Genomic DNA, 16061 nt, shown 5'->3' on the forward strand with positions numbered 1-16061 from the left:
AGGATTTATATACACTCCACTTTACTAAGCTCTTTTTTGTTTGTCATGATTATCTAATGTCCATTCACCAACAATCACTAATAAACAGTTCCGGTTCTTTCACCTACTTCTTTAATTCAGGATGTCTCCCCACAGAGGGGCAAAGTATTTGGTTAAATTAAATTACTTTATTATACTACACCTTGAAGATGGTTACCTATACAGCACAGAACAAAATAAATGTGTACACTTCCATGCTATGTAGCATGAAAAAGAAACTTATGCAACTTTCATGGAAGTGTATGAGTTTCTTTTATAGCCTGTGTTCTATAGGCAAGGAACTTCAAGCCCAAGATGGGAAGTTATGACAATAAAGAAGGAACTAAAGGTCGCTCAGCAATGAGGAAGTTAGTCAACTAAACAGATGATACAGTAAGCACAGACACACACAGCCTACCACCCACCCATATTTAATGGGGAGTGTTCAAAGTCGGATTAGTGGCTGACGCATACACCTATTGTGCATTACATTTCCTGGTAAATTATTATCTGGAAGTCCCAGGTAGAGTACAAACTTTGCAGGAGGCTAAACAAAACACCGCTGACCAGCCATATCACCTCTTACTGTACTACAAACATCCTTCTGTCCTCTGTGAAGATGTCCAGCTCTCAAACAACCACCACTAACGGGGCGGTGGTATTCACCCATGTCTACCCCTATGGGAACGGGATTGGGGTCGCAGGGGTCGCATCTGCTCCTCACTGTCTGGGACAGACGGTCTCTTCAGTGCTGGGAAGTTTCCGGGCAGGGCATCCAAAAGCGCTGGGAGTAAGAATTTATGTTTTACATCATTTGAAAATGATTTTTCATTTTGTTTGAACGAAGAGAGAAATGAATTTTCTGCTTTGTTTTTCTCTCACAGACCATACAGATCATGATTGGTTTGATGATGCTGTTGACAGGAATCGTGATGACTGCCGGACCACAAGTAGACAATATTGGAGGATTTAGTGGAATATTTGTCTGGGGATCTATCATTGTGAGTGAGCTGCTCTGTCTAATAATAATTTCTTACATTTCCTGTCTGTCGCGATGCAAACAAAACATCCTAATAATTGAATCGTCATATTTTGAAAAGAAATGCATTAAAAACAATACAGTATGTGGAATTTTTTTTATATAAAAAAATTCAATATTTCAATATATAAAATCTTGAATGTATAATGAATGACTTAACAAATTACTTTTATCAATGTATATGTATTTGGCTAGGCCTGTGCCGTTCATACACTCATGCATTTCAGTTTCTGTTGACTTCTATGTGGGAGTAATTAAACTTGATTTTGAACTTTGGTCATACTGTAGAAATATTTTTGTCCCACATGGTACCCTACTCCCTATACAGTGCACTACTTTTGTAGTGTACGATGTAGAGAATAGGGTGCCATTTGGTATGTAGGCTTGTATAATCTCTTCCTTGTTCCTTCTCAGTATGTAGTTGCAGGCTCTCTAACTGTTGCTGCTGACAACAAACTGAACAAATGTCTGGTCAGTATCAACTATTTTTGCCTCAATAAAGTTTAGGCTTTTGATTTATATAGTTCCACTCTATTTTAAAAACATAGAATCTACTTCACATATAGGCACTCATGTTTTCATTCAATCTGTTTGTTTGCCTCCTTTCCGCACTGACGATTCAGCAACTGTGAATTGCCCCTTTAATAAAGACTTGCAATAATGATTGTCAACACACTGTATTTTATATTGCATTTCATTCTTCACAACCAATCATTCATTCCCATGTTCTCTTTCTGCTCTCTGTCCCTTAGGTAAAAGGCTCCCTTGGAATGAATGTTGTCGCCACAGTTACTGCTCTTACTGGCACCATTCTGCATTCTTTAGACAGTGCTGGGATCCTCTTGTACATTTACATTTTACATTTAAGTCATTTAGCAGACGCTCTTATCCAGAGCGACTTACAAATTGGAAAGTTCATACATATTCATCCTGGTCCCCCCGTGGGGAATGAACCCACAACCCTGGCGTTGCAAGCGCCATGCTCTACCAACTGAGCCACACGGGACCGTGTACTACTGTGACTATCCAGGCAATCCTTCATACTACCCTCCATCCTATGTCTACTACCCTACGTCCTCTGTCTGTCAACAGTATCGGGTATATACCAAATGCTTATTCCTTTGGTCAGGAGATATTTGTAAATCGGTAAAGGGGTATTTATCACCTATAATATCGTATTACTAGACTAATGTACGTACTGTTTAATGTTTTTTATTCGTTTAAATTATACTCCATTTGGAGCAGATATGTGATATCTCGAACATGCAAGCAATAGTGAATTAGATGCTATTGAGTTGCTATATAGATGCTATGCTATGCTATATAGATGCTATTACTTATACTTCTTGTTAGCCCACAGTGAAACAGGAGTCAAAGTTTAATTGTACATAATTGCTCCAAAATGGAGGTGTAGTCTAGTTAACTGCTGTTTCCTGTTCCTCTCTGTCTATAGGTCAGGTCCCAGGGAATATCAGGTGTTTTGGCTGTTTTCTCCTTGCTGGAGTTAATAGTGTCCATTTGTGTCTCGTCATTCGCCTGCAGAGCTGTCTGCCTGTGCTGCCGTTCCACCCCTGAGGTGAGTCTTTGGACATAGATTTCTGTCAAAATGTTGTCCAACATTTAGACAGAAATCTAGTTCCATATACAGTGTGGTCTGAAATTATTGACACCCTTGATAAAAATGAGCAAAAATGACTGTTTAAAATAAATAATACAATACTGAGATGCATCGTATGTGCCCAAAAATGTGTATTAATACAATTGCTCAGAGAAAAAGTGTTTTTGCTTAACAAGTAGTATTTTTTATTTCAAACAGGTATGGGTTAATATTAATGACACCCCTGTTTTCAATACCTCACTGTGCAAGGATAACAGCACTGACACGTTTTCTAAAATGTTTTATGATTTGGAGACCCCATTGGGAGGGATCTTAGACCATTCATCCATACAGAATACTTCCAGATCATTGATATCCTTCGTCTGTACTTATTTTATGGGGTTCTTTTCTGCTTAATGTATTCTTATTTCAACACCAAACCCACCACTGGTGTGTGTGGCGAAAGAGCTCTTTGTTCATGTCATCTGACCAAATCACAGGGTTCAATCCAAGTGCCAATGCCGTTTAACAAACTCCAGGCGTTTACATTTGTTGGATGACATGAAAATAGCTTATTGACCAAACACACCAGTGGTGAGTTTGGCATCGAAATGAGAACGCAAGAGCAGAAAATAACACCTGTAAAATATGGTGGTGGATCTTTGATGTTATTGGGCTAATTTTCTTCCACTGGTCCTGGGCCCCTTGTTAAGGTCAAGTGCATCATGAACTTTACCCAGTGTTAGAGCCAATTTGGGTGTATCTTATATTATGGTGTTTTTTAGACAATTACACTCCCGACCACTAGGGGAAGACAAATGGTGGTGGTAATCACACCAGCTGCTCTATAAAGACACACGTGTTTGAACATATGGCGTGTGTGTGGATGGTGAGAGAGCTCACGGTTCTTGCTTTTGTTATGACAATTTGCCGCCAACACAGCAGCCATGAGCTCAAGCCTAGGAAGGGTTTCTGATTCATAGGAGCATCTCTCTCTTTTCCCAGCATGAACGGAAGATGCACAGTACCAGCCAAAAGCTTGGACACACCGACTCATTTCAGGGTTTTCTTTTCACTATTTTCTACATGGTATGAAATAACACATATGGAATCATGTAATAACCAAAAAAGTGTTAAACAAATCAAAATATATTTTATATTTAAGATTCTTCGAAGTAGCCACCCTTTGCCTTGATGACAGCTTTGCACACGCTTGGCATTCTCACAACCAGCTTCATGAGGTAGTCACCTGGAATGCATTTCAATTAACAGGTGTGCCTTGTTAAAAGTTAATTTGTGGAATTTCTTTCCTTCTTAATGTATTTGAGCCAATCTGTTGTGTTGTGACAAGGTAGGGTTGGTATACAGAAGATGGTTTACCCTATTTGGTAAAATACCAAGTCCATATTATGGCAAGAACAGCTCAAATAAGCAAAGAGAAATGACAGTCCATCATTACTTTAAGACATGAAGGCCAGTCAATGCGGAACATTTCAAAAACTTTGAAAGTTTCTTCAAGTGCAGTCACAAAAACCATCAAGCGCTATGATGAAACTGGCTCTCATGAGGACCGCTACAGGAAAGGAAGACCCAGAGTTACCTCTGCTGCAGAGGATTAGTTCATTAGAGTTACCAGCCTATTGCAGCCCAAATAAATGCTTCACAGAGTTCAAGTAACAGACACATCTCAACATAAACTGCTTAGAGGAGACTGCGTGAATCAGGCCTTCATGGTCAAATTGCTGCAAAGAAACCACTACTAAAGGACACCAATAAGAAGAAGAGACTTGCTTGGGCCAAGAAACACGAGCAAAGGACAAAGGACATAGACAGGTGGAAATCTGTCCTTTGGTCTGATGAGTCCAAATATTTTGGTTGCAACCGCTGTGTCTTTGTGAGACGCAGAGCAGGTGAACGGATGATCTCTGTATGTGTTTTCCCACCATGAAGCATGGATGAGGTGGGGGTGCTATTCTGGTGACACTGTCAGTGATTTATTTAGAATTCAAGACACACTTAACCAGCATGGCTACCACAGCATTCTGCAGCGATACAGCATCCCATCTGGTTTGTGCTTAGTGGGACTATCATTTGGATTTCAACAGGAAAATGATCCAACACACCTCCAGGCTGTGTAAGGGCTATTTGACCAAGAAGGAGAGAGATGGAGTGCTGCATCAGATGACCTGGCCTCCACAGTCACCCGACCTCACCCCAATTGAGATGTTTTGGGAGTTGTTGGATGGCAGAGTGAAGGAAAAGCAGTCTACAAGTGCTCAGCACTTGTGGGAACTCCTTCAAGATTGTTTGAAAAGCATTCCAGGTGAAGCTGGTTGAGAGTTTGCCAAGAGTGTGCAATGCTGTCATCAAAGCAAATGGTGGCTACTTTGAAGAATCTCAAATCTAAAACATTTTTTGATTTGTTTTACACTTTTTTTGGTTGATTCCATATGTGATTCCATATGTGTTATTTCATAGTTTTGATGTCTTCACTATTATTCTACAATGTAGAAAATAGTAAAAATAAAGAAAAACCCTTGAATGAGTAGGTGTGTCCAAACTTTTGACTGGTACTGTACTTGTTTCTTTACAAAAAACATTAAGTAAGATACAGTTCCATAACCATACTGAATGTCATCTGATGCAATTCTGCATGCTCTAGCTTTCCAAAGTCTTCGGGCTTGATGCACCTCTTCACCTTGAGCTGTGCCACTTTTGCCAAATTCGCCATCCATACTTGCCATTGCTGTGAGAGAGATTGGGGTATGTCGTTTCCCAGCTGTTGTAGCAACAGTTTTGGAGATAGAATTAACGGTAATAGAAAGCATAAGGGGTCGTATATTGAGCTGGTCACCGAGAGGGTCGTGGCTGATGGGAAAGGTGTTGGAAACCTACCCTGACAAGAAGGGTCTGGTCCGGTCTGTGAGACTTAAAACCAGAACAGGAGAACTGGACAGACCTGTTACCAAGATCTTGCTACCCCAAGAGGGTACAGAGGGACCTGTGAATAACTTTGACCCACAGAAGAAGTGAAGGAAGATTCAGTCACATTTCACTTTATTGGGTAATTGTTGTTCGCCATTAGGGGCCGGAGTGTTGGAGCCAATTTGGGTGAAGCTTATGGTATTATTCGGGCAATTACACTCCCGACCACTAGGGGCAGACAAATGGTGGTAAACACACATCAGGTGATCGATAAAGACACAGGTGTTTGAACGTATGGTGTGTGTGGATGGTGAGAGAGCTTACCGTTTCTACCGCAATCAAATCAATGCAAACCAATGCAAGAAAAAGCGATGAATGCCAAAGAAGATACAAAGGATTACTACAGTCAACATTCATTCATTCAAGGTAACCAGCATTGCTAAGTTTGAGGCGCGTAAAGAGCTATGTCTATTTGCTACCAAACACTCACCTGGTGACATTGGCTCCTTAGAAGTCTTAGATTTTCCAAAGCAAATTGTCATGACACCCAGTACCAGGACATTTTAGAAAAGGCCTCCGTGTCGTTATCCTCGCAAGGTGAGATATTGAAAGGTATTGGAAACAGGGGTGTCAATCATGTTAACCACTACCTTTTTGAGAGAAAAAAAGTATCTCTTTCACTTTGCATTTGTATTAGTATAAAATAATAGAATTTCTCCATTGTTTTGAGCATACATTATAGCTCAGTATTTTTATACAGTCATTTTTACTCATCTATATCAAGTGTGTCGATAATTTCAGACCCCGTTGTAAGTCTTACTATATTGAAGACATTATAAAAAATAAAGCAAAGTTAAGTGCACATGACAAAAAGTATGTGGACAACTTCTAGTTGAACATCTCATTCCAAAATCATGGGCATTAATATGAAGTTGGTCCCCCCTTTGCTGCTATAACAGCCTCCACTATTCCTGGAAGGCTTTCCACTAGATGCTGGAACATTGCTGCGGGGACTTGCTTCCATTCAGCCACAAGAGCATTAGTGAGGTTGGGCACTGCTGTTGGGCGAATATGCCTGGCTCACAGTCCGAGTACTAATTCATCCCAAAGGTGTTCGATGGGGATGAGGTCAGGGCTCTGTGTAGGCCAGTCAAGTTCTTCCACACCGATCTCGACAAACCATTTCTGTATGGACTTCGCTTTGTGCACGGGGGCATTGTCTTGCTGAAACAGGAAAGGGCCTTGCCCAAACTGTTCCCACGAAGTCGGAGGCACAGAATCTTCTAGAATGTCATTGTATGCTGTAGTGTTAAGATTTCCCCTCACTGGAAGTATGGGGCCTAGCCTGCCCCAAACCATAGTAAACAGCCCCAGACCATTAATCCTCCTCCACCAAACTTTACAGTTGGCACAATGCATTCGGGCGGGTACCGATCTTTAGCATTGCGCATGGTGATCTTAGGCTTGTGTGAGGCTGCGTGTCCATGGAAACCATTTCATGAAGCTCCTAATTAACCTGTTCTTGTGCTGACATTTCTTCCAGAGGCAGTTTGGAACTCGTGGTTAGTGTTGCAACCGATGACAGCACTTGGCTTGTGTGGCCTACCACTTCGTGGCCAAGCTGTTGTTGCTCATAGACATTTCCTCTTTACAATAGCAGCACTTACAGTTGACCGGGGAAGCTCTAGCAGGGCAGAAATTTGATGAACAGACTTGTTGAAAGATGGCATCCTATGACGGTGCCACGTTGAAAGTCACTGAGCTCTTCAGTAAGGCCATTTTACTGCCAATGTTTGTCTATGGAGATTGCATGGCTGTGTGCTCGATTTTATACACCTGACAGCAACGGGTATGGCTGAAATAGCCGAATCCACTAATTTGAAGGGGTGTCCACATACTTTTGTATATATAGTGTATGTTCTGGCAACTGTAAGAGCACTGAGCAGTCATGACACCTGTATATTTGATAATGAATTACTAGAAATGGACTTAAAATTGACATGTCTGTCTTTTAGCAAGTGTTCATCATTGGGAATCAAATACCGGTACCTCATGGCAGCATGACTCCAAGCAACGCACCTTACCCTCCTCAGAACAACTACGAGGTATGACATCTTTTGGAGGCTACTCGTTATCTAAAATTTGAATTAAAAAGATCTCCCCAGAGTCGTAGTTACTGAGTTTCTGGGGTAATTTTTTACATTTCCACTGCCGAAAACTTTAATATCAAATTGTGTAATCACCAAAGCATTGGTCACTGTATGAAATTCTGTGGGTCCGTACTTGCGAACATTAGAAAACGTTTGAGTTGAAGTTTAAGCATCGTCCAATTAAAATCCTTGACGTCGTTGCATGTGATAGAACCAATGTGTATAAACCCTGTATGACTGACAGGGGTTGCTGTATTGAAGCCACCGCACAGCCATCTTGGCTTTCCTCCTCCAATGTAAATAAGATTTTGTAAACTATCGAAATGCATTTATTAATGTCTACATTCGTTTTTGACATGTCTATTCTATTACAGACACCTTAATGCATACTTTCGCATTGTATTATGTGAGCTAAACCTCAAAGCTCTCAATGGCTAATACAATCCAGGGTTTATATACATCATTAGAACACTTTTCCATCACCTTAAAAACAGTCAAACAGAACCATCTGCTAATCAAAGTTACTAAAACACAACAATTTTCAACTAAACGATTAGCCCCTGGTGATTTTTGCCATTTGTGACTTTATAATTTTAACCTAACCTTAGCTCTTGAGAACCCAAGCCGATACAGCCATAGGGATCTAATTTGAACAATTGACCACAGCAGGGCCAACGTGTTAAACTTTCCCGATGCTCTGTCTAACCGTTAATAATCACTGCGTGCAATACGGTTTTGGAAAATTTTACTTTCATATCACCCCAAAATGATTTTACAAATACAAAAGACACACTTACTCTGCGCTGTTTTAACACAGATTCCCATAGAGGTGTTTTGCATTGCACTTCCGGAGCTAATGGAAACTCGGAAGGAAAGAAAGAAACCTTTCACCTTTGTTATTTCCTTCCCTATATCTGTCTGTCCCCCAGCTCTGTTTCCCGTTTTCACATTAATGTTTGTATGTCGTTTTTGTTACCTGTGTGCTGACGCTGTTCCTGTCTTGTTCCTTGTCTGTTCCTCATTAAATGTTTGACACCCCGTACCTGCTTCTTGACTCCAGCGTCGGTCCTTACATTATTATTAAAATATTAATGTGGTACTGACTCAACTAAATGAGAAGTCACACAACTCTACTTTTTTAAGTTGTGATTTTATCCCCCAGCATGCTCTACCTGCTAATCAGATTATGCTGGCTTGCAATGTGATGTTACAGAGTTACAATATTCAACAGTTTAACATTTTAATCACCTGCAACCTGAATGAATAACTACTGCCAGGGTTAGGAGACAACCTAAGCCATTTATTAATAAACTAGAACAACCATTTCAGTAATGGAAGCAAAAAATCGAACTAAATGATTGGATTAGTTTAGAAAATGTGTAATGTTATTTATCTTTGTGTAGCACAAGATGAATCAATCAAGGTACATGCATTTTTTTTTTATTCCTCCCCCAAAAATCTACATGCAGTAGAGCATGAGGTAGGGTGGCAAATTTCATGTAAATTTCCCAGGTTTTTCAGAAATCTCAGTTGCAATTTGGGAATGTTACTGGAAATTTGCAACCTTACTTGCAGGCCTCATGTGGTCTGTAACCATGCATTTCAGGCCACTGAAATAGGGTAAAGATAGGCCTCGTGTGTTTTCATGAAGTTTAAATATAATGATAACATTTGCCTTGCAACTCACAGGTGAAGGTCACAGAGTGAAAGTGAAAAATGTAACAACCACATCTCTGTCACTAACAAATACAGTTATGGGTGGTAACTCTACAATTCACTTGAAAAGGCACACTGGTAGTGGGGGGGGGGGGGGGGGGTTACTCAGAATTTTCAAGTTGACATAACTCAAATCTGGTCCCTCTACAGCATGGGTGTCAAACTCTGGCCCGCGGGCCAAATCTGGCCCGCGGGGTAATTATATTTGGCCCGCGAGACAATACCAAATTACTACTAGAGCTGGCCCGCCGGTATTATACAGCGCATTCACCGCTAATACTACGAATCCCTTAATGCTCTGCTGTTGTTTTCGCGCGCCAATCAGGACAGGACCCAGAAACGCCCTCTCCTCTGTGACAGTAGTCATAGCAACATAGACGCTACAACTGTCAGCGCGCTATCCCTTCCCAAAAATGGCGAAAAGAAAGGCAGAAAACAGGAGCTTTCTGGACAAGTGGGAGGCAGAATATCTGTTTACATATGTAAAAGACAAACCTGTTTGTCTTGTTGGTGGAGTCAACGTGGCTGTAAGTAAGGAGTACAACATTAGACGACACTATGAAACGAAACACCATGACAAATACAAGGACCTGGACATGACTCAAAGGAGCCAGAAAGTAGAGGAAATGAAAAGAAGTTTGGTTTCACAACAGAATATGTTCAAAAAAGCCACATCACAAAGTGAGGCTGCTGTAAAGGCTAGTTATATAGTGGCAGCAGAGATCGCAAAATCAGCCCGGCCCTTTAATGGGCTTGAATGGTTGATTGATTTATTATCATTTTATTTGTAAAATTATTAGCCAGTGGAGAAAATGTTTATTTTGGTATTTAAATCAGAAGGCTGCAAATAGAAAAGAGGCATACGATTTTTATTTAAATTTTATTTATTTAATAAATGAATGCCATTGATGTGTTTTTTCATTTGAAATTCGATTTTGCATGTCTCCACTATTAAATTATATATTGTATGGTAATAAGCGATGCTTGTTCCATATTCAATGTTAAAGCAAAACTTGTTTGGGTCCATATTAAAAGGTTCATTTGTTCAATGTTGGCCCGCAACTTTGTTCAGGTTTTACATTTTGGCCCACTGGGTATTTGAGTTTGACACCCCTGCTCTACAGGGTCCAGATTTGAGTAATGACAACAAAATCACCAAGTAACTGTACTCTGGAATATTAAGTGCAACAGGTTTCTTAAAATAAAATAGCAATGACAGCACATTGGGGTTTACAGTTTGTGTTACACAAAAAACCTCAGTGGAAATGTGTGGTAAAACAGAAAACAGTAAGTGTATCTTTTTGTATTTCTACGGTTATTTTTGGATGACAATTTAACTGAGTGTTCATGGTATCCAAAACCACATCGCAATCAAGAATCAATTGTTTGTAGATGGAGCATTTTACACTTGACCAAATCACCTCAGCTATTCAAAAGGGACATGGAATGACTCCAATGTACAGATAATTTTTTTTTTACATTTATTTAACCTTTATTTAACTAGGCAAGTCAGTTAAGAACAAATTCTTATTTACAATGAACGGCCTACACCAGCCAACGCTGGGCCAATTGTGCGCCGCCCTATGGGACTCCCAATCACGGCCAGTTGTGATACAGCTGGATTCGAACCAGGGTGTCTGTAGTCTAACACTGAGATGAAGTGCCTTAGACCGCTGCGCCACTCGGGAGCCCAAAAGGGCTAACCAAACCTATGACCTGACCCATCACATTATGTGTTACTTCTGCCCGTTTGCAAGAAGTGATATCCCAAAAAGCACTCAAAAACTATACAATCCAAATGGCTCCTATCCTCCCACGCCATGCTTTCTGGGTACCAGATGGCACTGCAGTGGATAGCAAACATTTTACGGGCTACTGACCAATTCTGCTATTATTGTGTTTTATTTTTTTACATTGATGGTAACTTTTGCTGTACATAATGTCTCTGTCATTTCCTATGACCAAAAACAGCTTCTGGAAATCAGATCATAGATCACTAACCTCGAATTGGATGGCAATTTCTACTTCAAAGAGGTCGGCAGCTCTGAACGTTCTGCTTACTCCAGACCAGGCCCCGGGACTCAAGAGGAAGTGACGGCACAAGAGAAGCCAAACGAGCCGGCATCCTGACAAGACTATGTTGGCAAGCAAATAAACCGCCCCTAACCTCTGTTCTATATCTGACCATAACTCTATCCTTCTGATTCCTGCTTACAAGCAAAAACTCAAACAGGAAGTACCAGTGAAGAGCTTAATACGAAAGTGGTCCGATGAAGCGGATGCTAAGCTACAAGACGATTTTGCTAGCACAGACTGGAATATGTTCCGGAATTCATCAAACTCCTCAATGTTAATCACATCAGTTACCGGCTTCATTAATAAGTCCATTGACAACGTTGTCCCCACAGTGACTGTACGTACATATACCAACCAGAAGCCATGGATTACAGGCAACATCCATACTGAGCTAAAGGCTAGAGCCTCCTCAAGTCATCAAACAGGCAAACCATCAATACGGGACTGAGATTGAATCTTATTATGCTCTGCAGGGCTTGCAAACTATCATGGACTACAAAGGGAAACCCAGCCACAAACTGCCCAGTGACACAAGCCTACAAAATTAGCTAAATGCCTTCTATGCTCGCTTCAAGTCAAGAAACACTGAACCATGCATGAGAGCACCGGCTTTTCCGGACGACTATAAGTAAGACCTTTTAAACAGGTTAACATTCAAAGACGGATTCACAGACGGATTGAAAGAGTGCATAATCAGAGCATGTGTTGACCAGCTGGCAAGTGTCTTAATTTCCATTTTCAACCTCTCCCTGACTCCGTCTGTAATACCTACATACCTTGAAGCAGACCACCATAGTCCCTGTGCCCAAGAACACCAAGCTAACCTGTCTAAATGACTATTGCCCCTTAGCACTCATATCTGTAACCATGAAATGCTTTGAAAAGCGGGCCATGTCTCAAATCAACACCATCATCCCAGACACCCTGGACCCACTCCAATTTGCATACCACCCCAACAGATCCACAGATGACGCAATCTCTATTCAAAACCATAGTACACTACAATCTCAGGTCCCTGGGACTGAACACCTCCCTCTGCAACTGGATCCTGGACTTCCAGACTTGCCGCCCCAGGTGGTGAGGGTAGGTCACGGTGCTGACTTTTGCCCGTCTCCTGCAGCAAAAGCCTCCGTCCTCTGGCTAGGCAGAGTACTTTAGGATTTTAGTTACTTCGGTGTAACAAGGGCCTAGCCGTGCGGCCCTACCAACCCTTCTATTTATTCGTACTGGCCCTTCGCGTGAGTTGGGTTTGTTCCTTCGTTCACGTTGTCACTCCCTTATTTCCCTGGTCTAGTGTGGGGCCTTGGATAGATGAGTACTTTATTACTTTATGTTTATAGATTCTTCCTTTACTCCCTTACCTAGTGTCTTCCTCTCTTATATATCAATACCTAATAACTAATCTTCCGTTAGTTATTATGCTCGTCAGCTAGTAGTCACTTGGAAACTAGTATTGTTATATGTTTGACTTTTCCAAAGATATATTATTGTCCACACAATGAAATATTCTTTAGTGCAATCACTTTAACCTATAACCAGGGTCACTTTCCGTTCAGTGAGAGTGTCAGAGGCGTTTGCTCTACAGAACGTTACTCTGGCCTAGTTGTCAAAGTTTCAAGCTTTTATTAAGTCACTCTGTTTTTTGTCTTATACACGTTATTACAGTTAAATGGTTATACAGTCCTAATACATCAATAATGCTCAATCAATCCTTAATGCGTTATGCTGTGCCAGATAATATTGCAAATATAATCAGCTTAAACACTTCTTATAACTCTTAAACAAAGCAAATAACAATATATTTACCTTAATGCTCTATTCCCTCGGTCCTTCCCGAAACTGGTGTCTATAAGAGTGATATTGGCAGCCTCTGCTGTGTATAATATTTCAATCTCTTATTGTCTCCAAATTTCTTATGGTCACAATTTTCACTGCCTACTGCCTAGATATGGACCCCTTTCTGATGACCCTTGGCTCTCTACGAGGCTTACTTATATCTGGGCTTTTTCAATCCTTCAAACTGAAATTGTCTCTGGTACTCCAAAAGATAGAACTTGTTGCTCTCCAGGAGATTTCTCTCCTACACAACCGCGTCCTTTTACTCTTTATAAATGGAGTGATTTTCCAGGATACAACACAATTCTCAAGATATACCAGTCAATATATTGCCCGTGCCTTAATGTCAAAGTAGTCAATACAAGCAGAGTATAGTGAAAAGTAATTTACCTTGTCTGATGATTCTCTATGATATCAAAATCATGTATAGCGAGGATCATGCCCTAGGCACTGACCTCTCCTTCTTTTATACCTCTCTTAGATACTCAGTTTGGGGAAGACACTTGGGAGTGCAATCAATTTTATCACATTGTGCCACTTCTCTTGCAGTATACTCAAACTTTGGTGGGACTCAGTCCAATGTTAAGTCTTTCAGCACTGATGCCCATAAGTCTTCTTCCGTTGGGGCGTCGGTTTGGTAGAGCTGTTCATACCACTCTCCCTCAGTCTTCATGCCGATTGGTTCTTGTTTTATGTCCAGTTCTTTTAGATCCTGTCCATTTGGCTCCCTCTGCTGGTTGATTTCTGTTGTGGCAGTCATTCCCCAGTCAATAGTTGGTCCTAGAGCCCACGGGTGTAGCTTTGGATCTGGACCGGTTACTGAGGGAGGGGTCTGATCTCTTTTGATTTTTGCTACAGTCCCCTCCTGTACTCCCTGTTCACCCACAACTGCGTGGCCACGCACAACTCCAACACCATCATCAAGTTTGCTGATGACACAACGGTGGTAGGCCTGATCACTGACAACGATGAAACAGCCTATAAGGAGAATAGCAGTGACCTGTTAGGACCTCTATACCAGGCGGTGGTAGAAGGCCTTAAACATATTCAGACTGCAGCCACCCAGGTCATAAACTGTTCTCTCTGTTACCACATGGCAAGCGGTACGGATGCACCATGTCTGGAACCAACAGGACCCTGAACGGCTTCAACCCCCAAGCTATAAGACTGCTAGATAGTTAACCAAATAGCTACCCGAACTATCTGCATTGACCCCCTTTTTCACAAACTCTTTTGATTAATCACCTACGCTGCTGCTACTGCTTATTATCTATTGTGTTGCCTGGTCCACTTTACCCCTACCTATATGCACATATCTACCTCAATTACCTCGTACCCCTGAACATCGACTCTGTGCAGGGTTACGGGTACCCCGTGTATATAGCCATGTTAGCATTACTCATTGTGTATTTATTCCTTGTTTTATTATTTTTCAAAACCTTTTCTATTTTTCTCTCTGCATTGCTGGGAAGGACCCGTAAATAAGCATTTCACTGTTAGTCTACACCTGTTGTTTACGAAGCATGTATCAAATTAGATTTGATTCTGTACCTAACACTAAAAATACAAAATGAATAATATAATAACGAAATATAAATGTTTTAATTCAACGTAAACTAAATTTAAACGAACAATATAGCTCTGAAAACCTAACTGACACTAAATTCAAAATAAACATTGAAAACGAATACATGTAATTTAAAACGTAAAAACTATATAATAACCTTGCAAGGATGTGATGATCATGCATTATTGGCACTCTACAGGCTCAACCCAGTAAGTAATCAGTTTAATTTAAAGATACTGAGCATGTGTACTGTTGCTTTTTTTTATCAGGATGCAACCCAAACGGCATCCTAATCCCTATATAGTGCACTACTTTGGCCCAGTATACTATATAGGGTATATGGTGCGGGCTTTGGTCATAAGTAGAGCACTATATATTGGGAATAGGGTGCCATTTGAAACATAACTATACAGTAGTTAAGGTCATATATGTACTGTGTTGTTTCTACAGACTGTGAACTACCCAAAGGGTCCTGAGGGAGGCGATATGGGTACAGGGTTTCAACAGAACCACCTGCCTCCTCAATACACTCCTCTCATCCCTTGAGAATTGGGCCTCCGTGAATACATTGTTCTTTTTCTTGTTGAAATTGTGTTCTCTAGGCCTATTTTTCTGCTCCAAGCCAGGCAACGGTTAGCACCACATTACTGATCTGAATAATTTGACAGTTTAATATTGATAGTGTATTGTAATGCAATGTTTCAGTATAATGTTTAGGTTACTATATGGTTGATTTTATAACTTCATGTTTTTGTCATTTCTATCTTTCTTTAATTGATATAATTTCATCATCATTTCTGATATAAAAGTATAATAGATTTATCAACTAAAATCAACCACTGCTATATCACATATGATGCATCCTTTTTAATAACACACAAATGCATATTTAACTTAATGTCTTGAAACAATAAAACTGACAGAATTTTGTTTTTTGTTTGGAGTCACTTTTATCTTCTATACAATGTAATTAATGCCATTCATATTTCGGGTAAATATTGATCTTTAAACTAATGCTAGACCTAAATAAATGTGGTTGAAGGGTCTGAAAACATCCTTATAAGGAGGGAGTGGTGCGTGGATGTTTACATTGGGTATTAGCCTATATCCTTTCTATCTTGAGTTTGTGCAACATTA

The 16061-nt window shown here is 40.5% G+C and overlaps 1 protein-coding gene across 1 annotated transcript; it reads left to right on the forward strand.

Annotated features, from left to right (window-relative positions):
- Positions 1-465: 465 nt before the first annotated feature.
- Positions 466-15853, forward strand: LOC139581041 (membrane-spanning 4-domains subfamily A member 4A-like). The gene is made up of 8 exons (XM_071410367.1): positions 466-808; positions 903-1019; positions 1472-1528; positions 1810-1898; positions 2065-2155; positions 2511-2633; positions 7595-7684; positions 15375-15853. The coding sequence occupies exons 1-8, from the start codon at positions 638-640 to the stop codon at positions 15468-15470; spliced, it is 834 nt and encodes a 277-aa protein (XP_071266468.1). The 5' UTR covers positions 466-637; the 3' UTR covers positions 15471-15853.
- The last annotated feature ends 208 nt before the right edge of the window (positions 15854-16061 follow it).

The sequence above is a fragment of the Salvelinus alpinus genome, chromosome 1 (assembly GCF_045679555.1).
Source record: "Salvelinus alpinus chromosome 1, SLU_Salpinus.1, whole genome shotgun sequence".
Taxonomy (NCBI): domain Eukaryota; kingdom Metazoa; phylum Chordata; class Actinopteri; order Salmoniformes; family Salmonidae; genus Salvelinus; species Salvelinus alpinus.

Excerpts from the sequence above, each read along its gene's own strand:
- LOC139581041 (XM_071410367.1), top strand. The coding sequence starts at position 638 with ATGTCCAGCTCTCAAACAACCACCACTAACGGGGCGGTGGTATTCACC. Across the intron at positions 1,899-2,064 it reads TTAGACAGTGCTGGGATCCT|CGTGTACTACTGTGACTATC; the intron begins CTTGTACATTTA and ends GCCACACGGGAC. Across the intron at positions 7,685-15,374 it reads CTCCTCAGAACAACTACGAG|ACTGTGAACTACCCAAAGGG; the intron begins GTATGACATCTT and ends TTGTTTCTACAG.